Source organism: Salvelinus alpinus, chromosome 3, assembly GCF_045679555.1.
Source record: "Salvelinus alpinus chromosome 3, SLU_Salpinus.1, whole genome shotgun sequence".
Classification (NCBI taxonomy): domain Eukaryota; kingdom Metazoa; phylum Chordata; class Actinopteri; order Salmoniformes; family Salmonidae; genus Salvelinus; species Salvelinus alpinus.
This window is the reverse complement of record NC_092088.1, coordinates 91,943,429-91,967,650: the sequence shown is the minus strand read 5'-3', so window position 1 is coordinate 91,967,650 and position 24,222 is coordinate 91,943,429. Positions and strand designations below refer to the sequence as shown.

The following is a 24,222-nucleotide window of genomic DNA, read 5'->3' as shown; positions in this document are numbered from 1 at the left end:
GGTAGGGTGGAGGTGGAGGTGATATGATCCTTGACTAGTCTCTCAAAGCACTTCATGATGACAGAAGTGAGTGATACAGGGCGATAATGATTTAGTCAAGTTACCGTAGCTTTCTTGGGAACAGGAACAATGGTGGCCATCTTGAAGCATGTGGGGACAGCAGACTGGGATAGGGATTGATTGAATATGTCCGTAAACACACCAGCCAGCTGGTCTGCGCATTTTCTGAGGACGCGGCTAGGGATGCCGGGCTGTGTCGGTGGCACTGTATTGTCCTCAAAGCGCGCAAAGAAGTTGTTTAATTTGTCTGGGAGCAAGACATCGATGTCTGCGACGGGGCTAGTTTTCTTTTTGTAATCCGTGATTGTCTGTAGACCCTGCCACATCCGTCTCGTGTTTGAGCCGGTGAATTGCGACTCCACTTTGTCTCTGTACTGAAGCTTTTCTCCTGCCTTACGGAGGGAATAACTACACTGTTTGTATTCGGTCATGTTTCCAGTTGCCTTGCCATGATTAAATGCGGTGGTACGTGCTTTCAGTTTTGCACGAATGCTGCCATCAATCCACGGTTTCTGGTTAGTGAAGCTTTTAATAGTCGCAGTGGGTACAACATCTCCTATACACTTCCTTATAAACTCGCTCACCGAGTCAGCGTATACATCAATGTTATTGTCTGAGGCTACCCGGAACATATCCCAGTCCACATGATCAAAGCAATCTTGAAGCGTGGAATCCGATTGGTCAGACCAGCGTTGGATAGACCTAAGCACGGGCACTTCCTGTTTTAGTTTCTGTTTATAGGAGGGGAGCAACAAGATGGAATCATGGTCCGATTTGCCAAAAGGAGGGCGGGGGAGGGCCTTGTACGCATCGCGGAAGTTAGAGTAGCAGTGGTCGAGTGTGTTACTCGCTCGTGTACTGCAATCTATATGCTGATATAATTTAGGTAGCCTTGTTCTCAGATTAGCTTTGTTAAATTCCCCAGCTACAATAAATGCAGCCTCGGGATATAGGGTTTCCAGATTGCATAAAGTCCAGTGTAGTTCCTTGATGGCCGTCTTGGTATCCGCTTGTGGGGGGATATACACGGCTATGACGATAACCAAGGAGAGTTGTCTTGGAGATAATACGGTCGGCATTTGATTGTGAAGAATTCTGTGTCAGGTGAACCAAAGGACTTGAGTTCTTGTATGTTGTTACAATTACGCCATGAGTCGTTAATCATGAAACATACACCCCCGCCCTCCTTCTCACCAGAGAGATGTTTGTTCCTGTCGGCGCGATGCACTGAAAATCCGGACTCCGACAGCATGTCCCTAGCTGGCCATGCCTCCATGAAACAGAGTATGTTACAATCCTGGATATCTCTTCGGAAAGCAAGTCTTGCCCTAATTTCATCGACTTTGTTAACTAGGGAATGGACATTAGCGAGTAATATACTTGGAAGCGGTGGGTGGTGTGCACGCATCCGAAGCCTCACTAGATGACCGCTCCGGCACCCTCCCCTCCAACGGCGTTGTTTTGGGTCAGCCTCTGGAATCAGTTCAAATCAGTAGTGTTGGTTGTGCTGGTAAGTTGACGTTTCTCTGATATCCAATAGTTCTTCCCGGCTGTATGTAATAACACTTAAGGTCTTCTGGGCTAACAACGTAAGAAATAATACATAAAAAACTAAATACAGCACAGTTTCCTCAGGACTTGAAGCGAAGCTGCCATCTCTATCGGCACCATCTTGCTGTATGTTTTGAGGTGTTTGACCTAGTAATATCTGAACAGCACTTTCATGTTAAAAGTTGCTGAGAAAAAAAAATGGAAAAATATATAAATGTATCTATGTTCCATTTAATGAACTATTTCAATTGAAACGGCATATATAGTGCTTTTAGAACCAGAGAGACAAGCAGTCAGCACACAAAAACAGAATCAACATGGACATCATCAATATTCTGACTGTCAACACGGACATCATCATAAATATTTAAACTGTCAACACGGACATCATCATAAATATTCAAACTGTCAACACGGACATCATCATAAATATTCCAACTGTCAACACGGACATCATCATAAATATTCAAACTGTCAACACGGACATCATCATAAATATTCAAACTGTCAACATGGACATCATCATAAATATTCTGACTGTCAACACGGACATCATCATACATATTTAAACTGTCAACACGGACATCATCATCAATATTCAAACTGTCAACACGGACATCATCATAAATATTCAAACTGTCAACACGGACATCATCATAAATATTCAAACTGTCAACATGGACATCGTCATAAATATTCTGACTGTCAACACGGACATCATCATAAATATTCTGACTGTCAACACGGACATCATCATAAATATTCAAACTGTCAAGACGGACATCATCATAAATAATCCAACTGTCAACACGGACATCATCATAAATATTCTGACTGTCAACACGGACATCATCATAAATATTCAAACTGTCAAGACGGACATCATCATAAATAATCCAACTGTCAACACGGACATCATCATAAATATTCAAACTGTCAACATGGACATCATCATAAATATTCTGACTGTCAACACGGACATCATCATAAATATTCTGACTGTCAACACGGACATCATCATAAATATTCAAACTGTCAAGACGGACATCATCATAAATAATCCAACTGTCAACACGGACATCATCATAAATATTCAAACTGTCAACATGGACATCATCATAAATATTTAAACTGTCAACATGGACATCATCATAAATATTCTGACTGTCAACACGGACATCATCATAAATAATCCAACTGTCAACACGGACATCATCATAAATATTCAAACTGTCAACACGGACATTATCATAAATATTCAAACTGTCAACACGTACATTATCATAAATATTCAAACTGTCAACACGGACATCCTCATACATATTCTGACTGTCAAGACGGACATCCTCATAAATATTCTGACTGTCAACACGGACATCATTATAAATATTCAAACTGTCAACACGGACACCATCATAAATATTCAAACTGTCAACATGGACATCATCATAAATATTCAAACTGTCAACACGGACACCATCATAAATATTCCAACTGTCAACACGGACATCATCATAAATATTCTGACTGTCAACACAGACACCATCATAAATATTCAAACTGTCAACACGGACAACATCATAAATATTCAAACTGTGGGGGAAAAAAGTATCCATGGGAAAAAGAAAAAAAAAAAGAAATTATCTGCAGAAATAAACACACAAAAAACACTTGAGTATTATTTTCTCTCCCACTTTACTTTGAATAAAACCCTCACAAAGCACCACCAGCAGCAGCTGAAGCAGGGAGCCTCACTAGCAGCAAATATGGCATACATTTAAATAATCCTATCGAGCAGGGAGAAGACAGTTGATGTGTAATAAAGGACTGAAAGGGAGGCTGTGGAAAGCAATGTCCCACGCTTGTTGACCTTTACTCTCTTAGGATGCGTCTCAAATGACACCCTATTCTCTTTATAGTGCCTTCTTTTTGACCAGTGCCTATATAGGGAATAGGGTGCCATTTAGGATGCATCCTTCGATAATGTAGATGACTCACTCTGAGCTATAACCAAATGGCACCCTATTCCATATGTAGTGCACTACTTTTGATAAGAGCCCTATGAACCCTGGTCAAAAGTAGTGAACGACACAGGCAATATGGTGCCATTTGGGATGTAGCACTTTGTTTGGTAGTGAATGTGAATGACTCATTCTAACCTAAACCACTGTGGAAACATCTGGCAGAGCAGAGCAGAGTAGAGGAGAGTAGCGTAGAGTCTAATGTCAACGTGGACTAAAAATTCTAACATTTGTAAAAAATAAATGATATGAAAAATAAAACACTAATATACACTATAAATACAAAAGTATGTGGACACCCCTTCAAATTAGTGGATTTGGCTATGTCAGCCACACCCGTTGCTGACAGGTTTATAAAATCGAGCACACTGCCATGCAATCTCCATAAACAAACACTGGCAGTAGAATGGCCTCAGTGACTTCAACGTGGCACTGTCATAGGATGCCACCTTTCCAACAAGTCAGTTCGTAAAATGTCCTGCTAGAACTGCCCTGGTCAACTTGCTTCCATTCAGCCACAAGAGCATTAGTGAGGTCGGGCACTGATGTTGGACGATTAGGCCTGGCTCACAGTCGGTGTTACAATTCATCCCAAAGGTGTTCGATGGGGTTGAGGTCAGGGCTCTGGTGCAAGCCAGTCAAGTTGTTCCACACCAATCTCGAAGAAACATTTTTGTATTTTTGTGAAGTGGAAACGTCTAGGAGCAACAGCGGCTCAGTCGCAAAGTGGTAGGCCACACAAGCTCACAGAACAGGGCCGCCGAGTACTGAATCGTTTGGAAAAATTGTCTGTCCTTGTTTACAGCATTCACTACCGAGTTCCAAACTTCTTCTGGAAGCAATTTCAGCACAAGAACTGTTCGTTAGGAGCTTCATGAAATGGGTTTCCATGGCCGAGCAGCTGCACACAAGCCTAAGATCACCATGAGCAATGCCAAGCGCCAGCTGGAGTGGTGTAAAGCTCTGTGCCATTGGACTCTGGAGCAGTGGAATCCTATTCTCTGGAGTGATGAATCACACTTCACCATCTGGCAGTCTGATGGAAGAATCTGGATTTGGCAGATGCCAGGAGAACACTACCTGCCCAAATGGATAAAGTCTAGTAGAGGAGGAATAACGGTCTGGGGCTGTTTTTCATGGTTCAGGTTAGGCCCCTTAGTTCCAGTGAAGGGAAATCTTAACACTACTGCACACAATGATATTCTAGACGATTCTGTGCTTCCAACTTTGTGGCAACAGTTTGGGGAAGGCCCTTTCCTGTTTCAGCGTGCACTAATCGAGGTCCATACAAAAATGGTTTGTTGAGATCGGTGTGGAAGAACTTGACTGGCCTGCACAGAGCCCTGACCTCAACCCCATCGAACACCTTTGGGATGAATTGGAACGCCAACTGTGAGCCAGACCTAATTGTCCAACATCAGTGCCTGACCTCACTAATGCTCTTGTGGCTGAATGGAAGCAAGTCCTCGCAGCAATGTTCCAACATCTAGTGGAAAGCCTTCCCAGAAGAGTGGAGGCTGTTACAGCAGCAAAGCTCCATATTTATGCCCATGATTTTGGAATGAGATGTTTGACGAAGAGTGTCCACATACTTATGGTCATGTAGTGTATCTTGATTAGATAAGTATTCAACCCCCTGAGTCAATACATATTAGAATCACCTTTGGCAGTGATTACAGTGAGTCTTTCTGGATAAGTCTCTAAGAGCTTTCCACACCTGGATTGAGCAACATTTGCACATTTTTATTTTCTAAATTCTTCAAGCTCTGTCAAATTGGTTGTTGATCATCGCTAGAGAACCATTTTCAGATCTTGCCATAGATTTTAAAGTGGATATATGTCAAAACTGTCTCGTCCACTGTCTAAGCAACTTCTGGACAAAAAGTGAATTGCTTTGCCACAATTTTTGTAGTATTACATTAGTGCCTTGTTACAAACAGGATGCATGTTTTGGAATATTTTTATTCTATACAGTCTTCCTTCTTTTCACTCTGTCAATTAGTTTAGTACTGTGGAGTAACTACAATGTTGTTGATCCATCCTCAGTTATCTCCTAACGCCACCATTCAACACTGTAACTGTTTTAAAGTCACCATTTTTATTTAAAAACAATATTTAACCTTTATATAACCAGGTAGGCTAGTTGAGAACAAGTTCTCATTTACAACTGCGACGTGGCCAAGATAAAGCAAAGCAGTGTGACACAGACAACAACACAGAGTTACACATGGAGTAAACAATAAACAAGCCAATAACACATTAAACAAGTCAATGACACAGTAGAAAAAAAAGAAAGTCTATATACAGTGTGTGCAAAAGGCATGAGAAGGTAAGGCAATAAATAGGCCATAGGAGCGAATAATTACAATTTAGCAGATTAACACTGGAGTGATAAATGAGCAGATGATGAGCAGAGCATTGGCCTCATGATGAAATCCCTGAGTGGTTTCCTTCCTCTCTGGCAACTGTTAGGAAGGACACTTGTATCTGTGTAATGACTGGGTGTATTGATACACCATCCAACGTGTAATTAATAACTTCACCATGCTAAAAAGGATATTCAATGTCTGTATTTTAAATTTTTTACCCATCTACTAATAGGTGCTGTTCTTTGTGAGGCATTGGAAAAACTCCCTGGTCTTTGTGGTTGAATCTGTATTTGAAATGCACTGCTTGACTGAGGTACCTTACAGATAATTGTATGTGTGGGGTACAGAGATAAGGAAGTCATTCAAAAATCTTGTTAAACACTATTATTGCACACAGAGTGAGTGCATGCAACTTATGTGACTTGTTAAGGCCATAAGAAAGGGGTTTCATTATTTAGACTTATGTGACTTGTTAAGGCCATAAGAAAGGGGTTTCATTATTTAGACTCAAGACATTTTAGCTTTACATTTTGTAAATATCCCGAAAAACATAATTCCACTTTGACATTACGGGGTATTGTGTGTAGGCCAGTGACACAAAATTAAGGCTGTAACAACAAAATGTGGAAAATGTCAAGGGGTGTGAATACCTTCTGAAGGCACTGTAGCTGTGTGTGTGTGTGTTTGTGCAATACACAAACACTCCAGGCCTTTGACTTAGTTTAACCCTAACACAGAGTCTCTGCAGAACAGACCAACATCTAGCCAGCAACCTGGGGAAGACACACACACACACACACACACACACACACACACACACACACACACACACACACACACACACACACACACACACACACACACACATATATATTGATATTCAGGTAATTACAGCATGCAAGTGAATAATACAGCAACAGTATATTCTGTTACAGTTACAGTTTACGTCTGAATACAATTTAGCTGTCATCTTGTATTGTATTATTAGTATTTATCCATCCTTCATTTAACCAGAGAAGTTCCACTGATATTTACATTTATTTTCCAAGTGAGCCCCGGCCAAGAGCTGCATCCATATAGTTACAATGAGACACACACCGGCCAAGAGCTGCATCCATATAGTTACAATGAGACACACACCGGCCAAGAGCTGCATCCATATAGTTACAATGAGACACACACCGGCCAAGAGCTGCATCCATATAGTTACAATGAGACACACACCGGCCAAGAGCTGCATCCATATAGTTACAATGAGACACACACCGGCCAAGAGCTGCATCCATATAGTTACAATGAGACACACACCACAGCATACTGTATAAAATGGAGGTACAAACAGTGCAAAGGCGTATTGCATTTTAAGACATTTTATGCTTAGAGAAGCACCGCTGCAAATATTGTGAAGGTGTTTTCCCATTTCAGCCCTGTTTAGTAGAGCCAACATGGAGCCAACATGGAGCCAGCATGGAGCCAGCATGGCCCCTAGTAGCTTCTATCTTTATGTCTTCATCTATATCAACATGGAGCCAACATGGCCCCCAGCAGCTTCTATATTTATGTCTTCATCTATATCAACATGGAGCCAACATGGCCCCCAGTAGTTTCTATATTTATGTCTTCATCTATATCAACATGGAGCCAACATGGCCCCTAGTAGCTTCTATCTTTATGTCTTCATCTATATCAACATGTAGCCAACATGGCCCCCAGCAGCTTCTATATTTATGTCTTCATCTATATCAACATGGAGCCAACATGGCCCCTAGTAGCTTCTATATTTATGTCTTCATCTATATCAACATGGAGCCAACATGGCCCCCAGCAGCTTCTATATTTATGTCTTCATCTATATCAACATGGAGCCAACATGGCCCCCAGAAGCTTCTATATTTATGTCTTCATCCATATCAACATGGAGCCAACATGGCCCCTAGTAGCTTCTATATTTATGTCTTCATCTATATCAACATGGAGCCAACATGGCCCCCAGTAGTTTCTATATTTATGTCTTCATCCATATCAAAATGGAGCCAACATGGCCCCCAGTAGTTTCTATATTTATGTCTTCATCCATATCAACATGGAGCCAACATGGCCCCCAGCAGTTTCTATATTTATGTCTTCATCTATATCAACATGGAGCCAACATGGCCCCCAGCAGCTTCTATATTTATGTCTTCATCCATATCAACATGGAGCCAACATGGCCCCCAGCAGTTTCTATATTTATGTCTTCATCTATATCAACATGGAGCCAACATGGCCCCCAGCAGCTTCTATATTTATGTCTTCATCTATATCAACATGGAGCCAACATGGCCCCCAGTAGTTTCTATATTTATGTCTTCATCCATATCAAAATGGAGCCAACATGGCCCCCAGTAGTTTCTATATTTATGTCTTCATCCATATCAACATGGAGCCAACATGGCCCCCAGCAGTTTCTATATTTATGTCTTCATCTATATCAACATGGAGCCAACATGGCCCCCAGCAGCTTCTATATTTATGTCTTCATCCATATCAACATGGAGCCAACATGGCCCCCAGCAGTTTCTATATTTATGTCTTCATCTATATCAACATGGAGCCAACATGGCCCCCAGCAGCTTCTATATTTATGTCTTCATCTATATCAACGTGGAGCCAACATGGCCCCCAGTAGTTTCTATATTTATGTCTTCATCCATATCAAAATGGAGCCAACATGGCCCCCAGTAGTTTCTATATTTATGTCTTCATCCATATCAAAATGGACCCAACATGGCCCCCAAAAGCTTCTATCTTTATGTCTTCATCTATATCAACATGGATCCAACATGGCCCCCCAGTAGCATCTATCTTTGTCTTCATCTATATCAACATGGAGCCAACATGGCCCCCAGAAGCTTCTATATTTATGTCTTCATCCATATCAACATGGAGCCAACATGGCCCCCAGCAGCTTCTATATTTATGTCTTCATCTATATCAACATGGAGCCAACATGGCCCCCCAGTAGCATCTATATTTATGTCTTCATCTATATCAACATGGAGCCAACATGGCCCCCAGAAGCTTCTATATTTATGTCTTCATCCATATCAAAATGGAGCCAACATGGCCCCCAGTATCTTTATGTCTTCAGCTATTTCAACAGCAGTGGAGTACCTCCCCTTCTACCCCTTTACAAGATTCAATGAAGATAATTAACTAGCTAGCTTGCTCTCCTCTCCTCTCCCTTCCTCCTCTCCTCCTCTCCTGTCAGTCAGAATATGCAGTCTCTAGTGTCCCAAATGGCACCCTATTCCCTATATAGTACACAACTTTTGACCAGTAGGGATCTTTTGTTTCTTGGCGAATGGAAATGACTCAGTCAGAGCTATAACCTATGGGCCCTGGTCAAAAGTAGTCCACTTTATAGGGAGTAGACAGGGTGCCATTTGGGATGCAGGCTGTAAATCTGTCTCTGACCCCTATAACATTGACATGTTCCTTTGCCTTTTAATCTCTCTCTCCTGTCTGGTTGAAGGGATAAATAAACCCAGCATTGTAGTGGAAACATATCAATAATTCTGCCAGTTGATTTCATAGGGAGAGGAGTGGAGACGTCACCTCCCTGTATCTATTGAGCAGGATGTACGTGTGTGTGTGTGTGTGTGTGTGTGTGTGTGTGTGTGTGTGTGTGTGTGTGTGTGTGTGTGTGTGTGTGTGTGTGTGTGTGTGTGTGTGTGTGTGTGTGTGTGTGCATATGTGGTGTGTATGTATGTGTTTGTGGTGTGTGTGTGTGTGTGTGTGTGTGTGTGTGTGTGTGTTGTGTGTGTGTGTGCATATGTGGTGTGTGTGTTTGTGGTGTGTGTGTGTGTGTTTGGTGTGTGTGTTGTGTGTGTGTGTGTGTGGGTGTGTTTGGTGTGTGTGTGTGTGTTTCTATGGGCATCACAGTGTGTTGGAACTCAAGGTCAGACAGGAGAGACAGGAGACACTTTAGTGGAATCCTAATGCAGTGGGAAAGGTTCTACAGATCTTCATCTTAAAGAGAAGTATCAATGTCTTGATCTGGAATCTTTCTGTTAAGAAATCAACAAATCAGCTCCTTTGGCGAACAGATTTTAATGTGAATATTCTAAAATCTGCATTAAAAAAAAGTTCATTTTCCCACCATTTGTGTTTCCACCAAACCGAATCGTTGCTGATAAAAATCTGTGCTTGATGGCGTAGTGCACACAAAATGTACTTTCTCGCTTATGTTTTCATGTAACGAATAAAAATCGGATATTTAATGTGTTTCCATCGTATTTTCAACTCTGCTGATAGTTTCGTCACAGAAACTGTTGCGTTAAATCGCAAATGTGTCTAATCTGGTTTTGGCATGTGCGCTCTAGCCAACAGCTCACAGATACAGTGTGGGTAGACTGTGTGGGTAGGCTGTGTGGGTAGGCTGTGTGGGTAGGCTATGTGGGTAGGCTGTGTGGGTAGGCTGTGTGGGTGGGATGTGCGGGTACGCTGTGTGGGTAGGCTGTGTGGGTAGACTGTGTGGCTAGGCTGTGTGGGTAGGCTGTGTGGGTAGGCTGTGTGGGTAGGCTGTGTGGGTAGGCTGTGTGGGTAGGCTGTGCGGGTACGCTGTGTGGGTAGGCTGTGTGGGTAGTCTTGTCTACATGATGAGATTATTATGGATAAGCATTGATCATCATGTCACCAGAATAAGACCCTCAATATTTATTGTTAAAGGAGCATCAAGCTCATCACCGTGCTCTTAAACCACCCTGTGAAGTTCATCACAACATGTTTCATCTGTAGCCTAATAAACTGTATGGTTTCCTGAGTCGTAGTGGGAGGACCACACAACATGTCATCGCGTGACTTCGCTATGATTGGTTATTATATCAATATTTGCGAATTAAGGTGTTTCCAACACCAGAGTATTGGCCAACTGTTTTTTCGTTGACCAATGACTGTTTAACCAAGTGTTTCATCCATATTGTAATATGCTTGCTTTTCAAAAGTAAATGTTGAAATTGTATCTGAATTACCTACAGACATCATTAAGACCTTGGATCAAAAGTAAACAAGTATTTACTTCCTACAATACACACTCTACAACATAACACTTACCCACCACTTAATAAAGGAGTAAAAAATGCTTCCTACATATTTCCACCACTAGGACTCCTGCACTAATGTAAGTAGAGTAGATTAGAGCAGAGTAGATTAGAGCAGAGTAGAGCAGATTAGAGTAGAGCCCCGCAGAGTAGATTAGAGTAGATTAGAGCAGAGTAGAGTAGAGTAGATTAGAGTAGAGTACAGCAGAGTACAGCAGATTAGATTAGAGCAGAGTAGATTAGAGCAGAAAAGAGCAGATTAAAGCAGAGCAGAGTAGATTAGAGCAGAGTAGATTAGAGCAGAGAAGATTAGAGCAGAGTAGAGTATAGAGCAGAGTAGAGCAGATTAGAGCAGACTAGAGCAGAGCAGAGTAGAGGAGAGCAGTCACTGAAACATATCACGACCCAGCAGCCGCTCATCTCAACCCCCACAGAGAAAACAGGAAATGGCCGACAGTCCAAATGGAATCCATAAATGACACTCTGAGGGTTCTAAAAACACAGAACACAGAGAGAAGAGTCCAGCATTCTATTCCAGACAGGAGAAGCAGCGCTCTATGAAACAGCAGTTCGGTCCAACATGGGCAATTCCACACTAACAGAGTGACACTGAGACTCAGAATTTTCTCTTTAAAATGTATGTCAAACAAAAACCAATGATTACAAAGTTAAATCAAATCAAAGTTTATTTGTCACATGCGCCAAATACAACAGGTGTAGCAGTTCGGGTGTAGCAGACCCACCTTACAGTGAAATGCTTACTTACAAGTCCTTAACCAGTTTTTAAGTAAAACAATAGGTATTAGGTAAACAATATATAAGTAAAGAAATAAAAGAAACAGTAAACAACAGTGGCGCGGCTATATAGAGGTGGTCCCGGTACAGAGTCAATGTGCGGGTGCACCGGTTAGTAGGGCTATTTGAGGTAATATGTACATGTGGGATTAGTTAAAGTGACTATGAATAGATGATAAACAGAGAGTGGCAGCAGAGTAAAATGATGGTGTTGGAGTCGTGCCTGGCCATGCAGTCGTGGGTGAACAGGGAGTACAGGAGGGGGCTGAGCACGTACACCTGAGGGGCTCCAGTGTTGAGGATCAGCGTGACGGATGTGTTGTTACCTACCCTTACCACCTGGGGTAACACCTAACGATGAGTCAGAGTTTAGACATCCAACACCTAACGATGAGAGTCATAGTTAGATGTCCAACACCTAACAATGAGTCAGAATTTAGACGTCCAACACCTAACGATGAGTCAGAGTTTAGACATCCAACACCTAACACTGAGTCAGAGTTTAGACATCCAACACCTAACGATGAGAGTCAGAGTTTAGACATCCAACACCTAAGAATGAGTCAGAGTTTAGTTCTCCAACATCTAACACTGAGTCAGAGTTTAGAACTCAAACACCTGATGATGAGTCAGAGTTTAGATAATGCTGATGAGACATCAGAGTTGAAAGAAAATGGTGATCTGGGTTGCGTCCCAAACAACACACTATTTCCTATATTTCCTATGGGCCCTGACCAGAAGTAAGTGCACTGCATAGGGTGGCATTTGGGACACAGCCCTGGTGGTTTCTATCTCGCTGTGTTCCTGTGGAACAGCTTTAAAGAGTGATGTTCACAGGTCTCTGTCTCTCTCTCCTTTAATCTACCATTTTACATCGCAAAATTAAACTTTAGAATCTCAAACGTATTTTCTATCAGATGACCTCTAGTCTCTATTAACCATTAGACATCGTTTTTGATATCCTCCATGTTTCACACCACTACAAGCACTGTTTAACGTACAAATAGAATCCACTGTGTCTTAATAACTATCAAGAGACGTCAGCTGAAGTATATTCTTGATTAAATATTCACAATGCTCCATGTTCCCTCGATTTGTGTGTGATCAGCAAGGTTGAGCCGTGGAATCAGATGAGACAGATGACTTGTCACTACTGAGCTGGGCCCCAATTTATCAAGCATCTCAGAGTAGGAGTGCTGATCTAGGATCAGGTCCTCCCTGTCCATAATAATCACTGTGATTCATTATGATCTAAAATACAAAACTGATCCTAAATCAGCACTACAGTACTACATTCAGATACTTTAGCTCCTCTGTAGATGGCAGCCTCATGTTTAAGACAGTTGATTTCATATACTGTACTTTAGCTCCTCTGCAAATGGCAGTGTCATGTTGAAGACAGTTGATTTCATATACTGTACTTTAGCTCCTCTGTAGATGGCAGCCTCATGTTTAAGAAAGTTGATTTCATATACTGTACTTTAGCTCCTCTGTAGATGGCAGCCTCATGTTTAAGACAGTTGATTTCATATACTGTACTTTAGCTCCTCTGTAGATGGCAGCCTCATGTTTAAGACAGTTGATTTCATATACTGTACTTTAGCTCCTCTGTAGATGGCAGCCTCATGTTTAAGTAAAACACCGTATGGCAGCACTACTGTATAAAATGTGCAGTAAAGTGATGCCATAGTCTAAATATGTAACCAACATGTCACTGTATGTCACAATGATTCTCAGTTAATCATCCTCAATGTCAAATGGCCAGGTTATTTACCCAGTAATCATTAACATTGCAACTGCACAAAATGAATGTGTGGGGGTCTGGTCTTCAATACTGTACATGGGCATTGCCGTGGTAAAGGGAAAGGGGGATACCTAGTCAGTTGTACAACTGAATGCATTCAACTTCGGCGCCCAGGGATCAGTAGGTTAACTGTCTTGTTCAGGGGCAGAATGACAGATTTTTACCACAGCTCGGGGATTTGATCGAGCAACCTTTCGGTTATTGGCCCAACACTCTAACCACTAGAAGTAAAGGTGCTGAGGGTACTGCAGCAACCCCTGAAAAATTGGAATAAAAAAATATACTAATACAAAATATATATACAGTTGAAGTCGGAGGTTTACATACACTTAGGTTGGAATCATTAGAACTCGTTTTTCAACCACTCCACAAATTTCTTGTTAACCTCTAACGAGCCTCTACCCCGGGTCCGGGATCACCCCCCACCCCCCCACACACTGATTAGCATAGCTAGCATAGCTTCACAAGTAGATAGTAGCATCTAAATATCATTAAATCACAAGTCCAAGACACCAGATGAAAGATACAGATCTTGTGAATAAAGCCACCATTTCAGATTTTTAAAATGTTTTACAGGGAAGACAAAATATGTAAATCTATTAGCTAAACACGTTAGCAAAATACACAATTTCTTTGTCCACCATTTTTTCTCTCCACCAGTAGCTATCACCAATTCGGCTAAACTAAGATATTGATAGCCAATAACCTATAAGACTGTCAGACTGTCATCTGATAACATATTTATGGTATAGGATAGGTTTTGTTAGAAAAAAGTGCATATTTCAGGTAGAAATCACAGTTTACAATTGCACCGACCATCACAACACGACTAGAATTACTATAGAGAGCAACGTGTATGACCAATTTACTCTTAATAAAACATTTCATAAGAATAGACAAAGCATAGCAATGGAAAGACCCAGATCTTGTGATTCCAGACAATATTTCAGATTTTCTAAGCGTTTTACAGCGAAAACACAATAAATCGATAAGTTAGCATACCACATGTGAAAACGTTACCAGAGCATCGATTCAAGCCAAAGAGAGCTATAACGTAACCATCGCCAAAATATATTAATTTTTTCACTAACCTTCTCAGAATTCTTCCGATGACACTCCTGTAACATCATTTTACAACATACATATACAGTTTGTTCGAAAATGTGCATATTTAGCCATACAAAACCGTGGTTACACAATGAAAATACTAGGAAATCAAGCCTCAATATGTTGGACGTCATCTTTCAGAGTGATCTAGTTTAATCGAAAGCTAATCATATACTTGACTAAAAAATACAGGGTTGACAGGAATCGAAAGACAAATTAGTTCTTAATGCAATCGCTGATTTACATTTTTTAAATTATCCTTACTTTTCAATACAGGTTGCGCCAAGCGAAGCTATAGCAAACAAGATGGCGACATAAACGTTTAACATTTATCGACAGAAACACGATTTATCATCATAAATTGTTCTTACTGTGAGCTGTTCTTCCATCAGAATCTTGGGCAAAGAATCCTTTCTTGGGTCTAATCGTCTTTTGGTCGAAAGCTGTCCTCTTGCCATGTGGAAATGCCCACTGCGTTCGGCATGAACTGGAAACGTGCCCAGCTGTTCAAAGTGCCTCAGAAATAAATGGGTCAAAATCGCACTAAACGGATATAAATTGCTATAAAACGGTTTAAATTAACTACCTTATGATGTTTTTAACACCTCTAACGAGTAAAAACATGACCAGAGAAATATTACTGGCTAAACAAACGCTTGGAAGGAGGCGAGTCCGACGTCCTCCGTGCGCAAGACGCAGGCAGCAAAGGGATGCTACTTCCGGTATTTGCTCTTTTATGCAGCCCCTGATTGCGCAATCGATACCGTTCAAAGCGTCATCACGTACTGACATCCAGGGGAAGACGTAAGCAGTGTCCGTATCCTCATAGCAATAACAGTGGCCTTTAAACTGACTCCAGATCAGGGGCCAAAATGTGTGAAATCTGACTCCATGTCAGGGAAATTGCTGTAGAATTTGTTCTGTTCCACTCAGAGACAAAATTCCAACGCCTATAGAAACTGGAGACTGTTTTCTATCCAATAATAGTAATAATATGCATATTGTACGATCAAGAATTGAGTAGGAAGCCGTTTCATCTGTAGAGACAATTATGCTAATTTGAAACAGCACCCCCTATAGTCGCAAGAAGTTTTAACAAACTATAGTTTTGGCAAGTCGTTTAGGACATCTACTTTGTGCATGACAGCAAGTAATTTTTCCAACAATTGTATACAGACAGATTATTTCACTTATAATTCACTGTATCACAATTCCAGTGGGTCAGAAGTTAACATGCACTAAGTTGACTGTGCCTTTAAACAGCTTGGAAAATTCCAGAAAAACATTTCATGGCTTTAGAAGCTTCTGATAGGCTAATTGACATAATTTGAGTCAATTGGAGGTGTACCTGTGGATGTATTTCAAGGCCTACCTTCAAACTCAGTGCCTCTTTGCTTGACATCATGGGAAAATCAAAAGAAATCAGTCAAGACCTCAGAAAAAATATTGTAGAACTCCACAAGTCTGGTACATCCGTGGGAGTAATTTCCAAACGCCTGAAGGTACCACGTTCATCTGTACAAACAATAGTATGCAAGTATAAACACCATGGGACCACGCAGCCATCATACAGCTCAGGAAAGAGACGCATTCTGTCTCCTAGAGATGAACGTACTTTGGTGCAAAAAGTGCAAATCAATCCCAGAACAACAGCAAAGGACCTTGTGAAGATGCTGGAGGAAACAGGTACAAAAGTATCTATATCCACAGTAAAACGAGTCCTATACCGACATAACCTGAAAGGCCGCTCAGCAAGGAAGAAGCCACTGCTCCAAAAAAAGCCAGACTACGGTTTGCAACTGCACATGGGGACAAAGATCGTACTTTTTGGGGAAATGTTCTCTGGTCTGATGAAACAAAAATAGAACTGTTTGGCCATAATGACCATCGTTATGTTTGGAAGAAAAAGGGGGAGGCGTGCAAGCCAAAGAACACCATCCCAACCGTGAAGCATGGGGGTGGCAGCAACATGTTGTGGGGGTGCTTTGCTGCAGGAGGGACTGGTGCACTTCACAAAATAGATGGCATCACGAGGGAGGAAAATTATGTGGATATATTGAAGCAACATCTCAAGATCAGTCAGGAAGTTAAAGCTTGGTCACAAATGGGTCTTCCAAATGGACAATGACCCCAAGCATACTTCCAAAGTTGTGGCAAAATGGCTTAAGGACAACAAAGTCAAGGTATTGGAGTGGCCATCACAAAGCCCTGACCTCAATTCTATAAAAAATGTGTGGGCAGAACTGAAAAAGCTTGTGCGAGCAAGGAGGCATACAAACCTGACTCAGTTACACCAACTCTGTCAGGAGGAATGGGCCAAAATTCACCCAACTTATTGTGGGAAGCTTGTGGAAGGCTACCCAAAACGTTTGACCCAAGTTAAACAATTTAAAGGCAATGCTACCAAATACTAATTGAGTGTATGTAAACTTCTGACCCACTGGGAATGTGATGAAAGAAATAAAAGCTGAAATAAATCCTTCTCTCTACTATTATTCTGACATTTCACATTCTTAAAATAAAGTGGTGATCCTCACTGACCTAAAACAGGGAGTTTCTACTCGGGTTAAATGTCAGGAATTGTGAAAAACTAAGTTGAAATGTATTTGGCTAAGGTGTATGTGAACTTCCGACTTCAACTGTATATATATTTTACTGCAAGCAACAAAAAAATAAATAATCTGCCACTAAAATAACTTCATGAACATGAAGGACATTTTTCTGATATAATTATTTTCTTACTTTCAGTCCAATTTTATATTTTCAATAGTAAACTGACAGTGCATCACACATGGTGCCCTGTTCCTTATAAATTACCATATGATGTACTTTCATCATTTCTAGAATTTATATGTTTTATTTAAATTTGAGAGGGAGGAATGGAGTGAGGAAAAGAGAGAGATAGAGAGTAAGATGTGTGAGTGTAATGCTTACTGTTTATTTCACTTTTTTGGCAATATAAACATATATGTTTCCCATGTCAATCAAGCCCTTCGAATTAAAATGTAAGCCACATGTGAATAGGAAGAGTAGGTCAACTCAGACAAAAGACTGAACAGATGTCCGTTTGATATCCCCCTCCCTCCCTCCCTCCCTCCCTCCCTCCCTCCCTCCCTCCCTCCCTCCCTCCCTCCCATAGCATGTCAGTCAGAAGAGTCAAGGCTTTCAAATGCACAGATTTCCCAGCCCTTAGGTGTGTTTTATAGGCATAGGGGACAATAGCATATGAAGCATGTTTGATCATATATTTGGAGCACCTTCAACAATGTTTAAATGGTGTTCCATGAAAGCAGCTTGAGGTCAGCCACTTAGTGCAATGCTCAACAATGTCATCTTTTAAAAAACATACTTGAATCAATTGCCATGAGCAAAACATTAACAGCAAAGCTTAAAAACAATATTTTTCATAACTAAAGCCCTCATTCAATGAAATAAGTCATTTTAAAGAGCCAAATCACTCTGGCTCTACACCTCCTCCTCTACCCATTTAAATCCAGGAAATAATATTATTGTTAAACAAAGCAGAATTATTATTATTATTATAAAAAAGTAATTTGATCCGAGATCGGCAAGGTCACTCCAGGGACAAAAATGGGATTGTTCAATGTAAAAATGAAGAAAAGAAAAATCTACACAACAGGCAATTGTGCCGATGAATCACACAGATACAGAGCTTTGATGTACCAAGCAGTCTTCGATGCAGATGCAATATGCTAGCTCAAAGTGACTGCCACTGTAGACCAGGCAGACCACATGTTTTTTAACCCTCCCTGTTATTTTGTTGTAAAATGGTGCAAAAACACTTTTGAAGTAATTTATTAAAGGCTTGAGAGAGAGATGGAGAGAGATACAGAGAGAGATAGGTAGAGAGAGAGGAAGAGAGAGGGAAGGAGAGAGATACAGAGAGATAGGTAGAGAGAGAGGAAGAGAGAGGGAAGGAGAGGGGGCGGAGAGAAAACAGTGCTGACTCAAACTTGAATAAAATAAAATGACAATATTCTTCACTCCTGTGGTGCTTTCACTGCTGTAGATGATCAGATGATCTGAGATGACTGATCAGGACTCTGTTGTTATTGTTGCTGGTATTATGACATCTTTTCATGACTGACATTTCTCTACCCAATGTTCTCAACACAACCATGCTGTCTCCTATTCTGCTACTGATCAGCTACTGTACACTAACAAATTGAGCGTGCGATCACACACACACACACACACACACACACACACACACACACACACACACACACACACACACACACACACACACACACACACACACACACACACACACACACACACACACACACACACACACACACACACACACACACACACACACAACCCGCCACAATTGTAACTAATGAGGAATGTACATTAAACAGGTTGTGTTCACTGTTAAGTCTATACCAAGAAGAAGGAACAAGTCAATGAACACATTTAATTACATCTTATTTGTCACATGCTTTGTAAACACCACATCAATATTGAAAGGACACTTAATTTGAAGCCATGTTTTTGTTTTTGTCTTTTCTTTGTGATTAATGTACATAAATTAAAAATGACATGAAGGAGAACAATATAACAAATCGAAGCTAAGTGAAGGTATGATGCTATCCCCAACATGCCAGTTTGCACCTCATGTTTCATCATCTCTAATGGAACACCTCAGGTTTTATCATCTCTCTAAGGGAACACCTCAGGTTTTATCATCTCTAAGAGAACATCTCAGGTTTTATCATCTCTCTAATGGAACATCTCAGGTTTTATCATCTCTAAGGGAACATCTCAGGTTTTATCATCTCTAAGGGAACACCTCAGGTTTTATCATCTCTAAGGGAACACCTCAGGTTTTATCATCTCTAAGGGAACACCTCAGGTTTTATCATCTCTCTAATGGAACATCTCAGGTTTTATCATCTCTAAGGGAACATCTCAGGTTTTATCATCTCTAAGGGAACACCTCAGGTTTTATCATCTCTAAGGGAACACCTCAGGTTTTATCATCTCTAAGGGAACACCTCAGGTTTTATCATCTCTAAGAGAACATCTCAGGTTTTATCATCTCTAAGGGAACACCTCAGGTTTTATCATCTCTCTAAGGGAACACCTCAGGCTTTATCATCTCTAAGGGAACATCTCAGGTTTTATCATCTCTAAGGGAACACCTCAGGTTTTATCATCTCTAAGGGAACATCTCAGGTTTTATCATCTCTAAGGGAACATCTCAGGTTTTATCATCTCTAAGGAAACACCTCAGGTTTTATCATCTCTAAGGAAACACCTCAGGTTTTATCATCTCTAAGGAAACACCTCAGGTTTTATCATCTCTAAGGAAACACCTCAGGTTTTATCATCTCTAAGGAAACACCTCAGGTTTTATCATCTCTAAGGAAACACCTCATGTTTCATCATCAACGGGGGGGACTTAGGTCTGTATTCACAAAGCATCTCAGAGTAGGAGTACTGGTCTAGGATCAGGTTCCTCCTGTCCATGTAATCTTACTCATTGTGATCTAAAAGGCAAACCTGGTCCTAGATCAGCAGTATTACTATGAGAAGCTTTGTGAATATGGACACTCCAATCCCCTTTCCATTGGAGTGATTTCACGGTTGAACATAGGGTATTTCATGAAATGATCTCAAGATAATGGTGAATTGGCAGACAGTGGGGAATAGGATGAGGGGTAACACTTTACTTGACACCCAGCGTCATAACACGGTATGACACAGTCATAACCATGTCATAGTATGTCATAACAGCTGACATAATGTGTCATTACTTGTCATAATATGGTTATAACACTGTCATGATCCATATAGTTACATATGTTGTGACATATTGTGTTATTTTAAGGCTGGCTATGACACCTACACAAGAGTGTCAAAATCCACATTTATTCAAATGAGTTTTTTCCCAGCCCAAAAGTTTCCTTTTGTTTTGGAAGTTTGTAATGAATTCTTTACAGTTGTGTTTACTTTTCATCATATTTTAAATAACTTGCAGAAAATACACTTTATGACACTGTCACTTTCAGAAAATGTTATGTAACATAAACATACTATTGACAAGTAGGCTATGGAATGTTTTGCCTTGTGTGGTTGGTTTTGTGGCTTTTGACATGCTTATGTAGGTGTCATAATCAGACATAAAATAACACAATATATGTCACAACAGCTGTAAATATATGTGTCATGACAGTGTTATGACCATATTATGACAAGTAATGACACATTATGTCAGCTGTTATGACATATTATGACATGGTTATGACTGTGTCATATGACAAGTTACGTCAGCAGTTATGACATATTATGACATCGTTAGGATGAGGTAAGATACAGTGGGGAATAGGATGAGGTAAAATACAGTGGAGAATAGGATGAGGTAAGATACAGTGGAGAATAGGATGATTTAAGATACAATGGGGAAAAGGATGAGGTAAGATACAGTGGGGAATAGGATGAGGTAAAATACAGTGGGGAAAAGGATGAGGTAAGATACAGTGGGGAATAGGATGAGGTACAATACAGTGGAGAATAGGATGAGGTAAGATACAGTGAGGAATAGGATGAGGTAAGATATAGTGGGGAATAGGATGAGGTAAAATACAGTGGAGAATAGGATGAGGTAGGATACAGTGGAGAATAGGATGAGGTAAGATACAGTGGGGAATAGGATGAGGTAAGATACAGTGGGGAATAGGATGAGGTAAGATACAGTGGGGAATAGGATGAGGTAAGATACAGTGGGGAATAGGATGAGGTAAAATACAGTGGAGAATATGATGAGGTAAGATACAGTGGGGAATAGGATGAGGTAAGATACAGTGGAGAATAGGATGAGGTAAGATACAGTGGGGAATAGGATGAGGTAAGATATAGTGGGGAATAGGATGAGGTAAGATACAGTGGGGAATAGGATGAGGTAAGATACAGTTGGGAATAGGATGAGGTAAGATACAGTGGGGAATAGGATGAGGTAAAATACAGTGGAGAATATGATGAGGTAAGATACAGTGGGGAATAGGATGAGGTAAGATACAGTGGAGAATAGGATGAGGTAAGATACAGTGGGGAATAGGATGAGGTAGGATACAGTGGAGAATACGATGAGGTAAGATACAGTGGGGAATAGGATGAGGTAAAATACAGTGGAGAATATGATGAGGTAAGATACAGTGGGGAATAGGATGAGGTAAGATACAGTGGGGAATAGGATGAGGTAAGATACAGTGGGGAATAGGATGAGGTAAAATACAGTGGAGAATATGATGAGGTAAGATACAGTGGGGAATGGGATGAGGTAAGATACAGTGGGGAATAGGATGAGGTAAGATACAGTGGGGAATAGGATAGGTAAGATACAGTGGGGAATGGGATGAGGTAAGATACAGTTAGAGATTGTGACTCTAGCTGCACCAAGGTCATCGGTTCAATTCCCGCAGGGATCATCACATACTGTACGAAAAATGTATGACTTACTGTCCTGTAAGTCGCTTTGGTAAAATAGTCTACTAAGTGGCATAGGTATATGAAGTAAAAGAGTCCGGTCAGTGAAAGGCCTGCTAACTGGACCACACATGGCCTCTCTGGTCATGGGTTCTAAAACCGCCCTGCAACCTTCCATTCTTCCCACATTTGTCTTCCTTCTTCAACTGACCTCTGTATCTATCCCAAAAATATATAAAATAAGCACTTCTCACCGTATTCTGATGGACGTCAGCCTGTTAGTGTTGACGGTTTGGCCTGCGTCTGCATTCAACACCTGGACATCACTACATCCCAGTTTTACCACAGGGATCCCATCCTGGAGGAACACGTGGAGAAAACGATCTCCTAAATTCTCTTCCCGGGCTGAAAAGAGCAGAGATAATACGATCAGTTCAAAATAATTTCAAAAGTGGCCTATTGTGGTTTGGATTTAGTGGCCTATATTTGGGTAGTCTATTCAGTCTATTCTTAAACAATTCTGATCTTCTCAAAGAAATCTCCGACTTTGCTTTAACTACCAATCTGATGGAGATACAATATGTGAATAGGAATCGTTCGGAATTTCATTTAAAAGCCCTTCCATCCTTTCAGCACCCACAATGCATTTCTATAAACAGAAAAATTATGTTGGATTGAATGAAAATAACAAATCAATTTTCCAGTAAGTTAAAATCTGAATTTCTTTCACAGCAGCACCTGACATGCAAGCTATTGAAAAGAGATGCATTATTTGTATCTTAAAAGAACGAGTCAATATTTCTGAATATTGTACTGATATCCAGACACACTCTCTTTTGGGTCTTTTTATCACCAGAGAGACCAACTGGGCTTCAAACCAACCCTGAGGGCCCAACTGTGCTTTTAATCTGACTCTGGGAAACCAACCCTGAGGGCCCAACTGGGCTTAATCTGACTTTGGGAAACCAACCCTGAGGGACCAACTGGCTTAATCTGACTCTGGGAAACCAACCCTGAGGGCCCAACTGGCCTTAATCTGACTCTGAGAAACCAACCCTGAGGGATCAACTGGCTTAATCTGACTCTGGGAAACCAACCCTGAGGGATCAACTGGCTTAATCTGACTCTGGGAAACCAACCCTGAGGGACCAACTGGGCTTAATCTGACTCTGGGAAACCAACCCTGAGGGATCAACTGGCTTAATCTGACTCTGGGAAACCAACCCTGAGGGACCAACTGGCCTTAATCTGACTCTGGGAAACCAACCCTGAGGGACCAACTGGCCTTAATCTGACTCTGGGAAACCAACCCTGAGGGACCAACTGGCCTTAATCTGACTCTGGGAAACCAACCCTGAGGGACCAACTGGGCTTAATCTGACTCTGGGAAACCAACCCTGAGGGCTCAACTGGGCTTAATCTGACTCTGGGAAACCAACCCTGAGGGCCCAACTGGCTTAATCTGACTCTGGGAAACCAACCCTGAGGGACCAACTGGCTTAATCTGACTCTGGGAAACCAACCCTGAGGGACCAACTGGGCTTAATCTGACTCTGGGAAACCAACCCTGAGGGCCCAACTGGCTTAATCTGACTCTGGGAAACCAACCCTGAGGGACAAACTAGGTTTAATCTGCCTCTGGGAAACCAACCCCGAGGGCAGGGTTCCCCAGTTGGTGGCTTGTGGATTATTTTATTTGGCCCCTCTAGTTTTCTAAGCCAAAATTGTTAGGGACATACAAGACTGTAAAGACAAGAGCAAATCAGCTCCAAGTTATTTTAATTTTGGAAACCTGTTCCAAAGTATTCCCACGCATGATAGAGAGACACAGGCCAGCATCCCGGAGTCGCCTATTCAGTAATGACGTTGAGTCTGGTGTTTTGTGGGTACTATTTAATGAAGCTGCCAGTTGAGGACTTGTGAGGCGTCTGTTTCTCAAACTAGACACTCTAATGTACTTGTCCTCTAGCTCAGTTGTGCAC

General features: G+C 41.2%; 1 protein-coding gene across 1 annotated transcript in view; it reads right to left on the bottom strand.

The window, feature by feature from the left end:
- eys (eyes shut homolog) overlaps positions 1-24,222 on the bottom strand; it is a 506,958-nt gene that overhangs the window by 112,963 nt on the left and 369,773 nt on the right. The window contains exon 40 of the mRNA XM_071394489.1: positions 22,495-22,645. Coding sequence (XP_071250590.1) covers positions 22,495-22,645 — 151 coding nt within the window. The remainder of the gene's footprint in view (positions 1-22,494; positions 22,646-24,222) is intronic.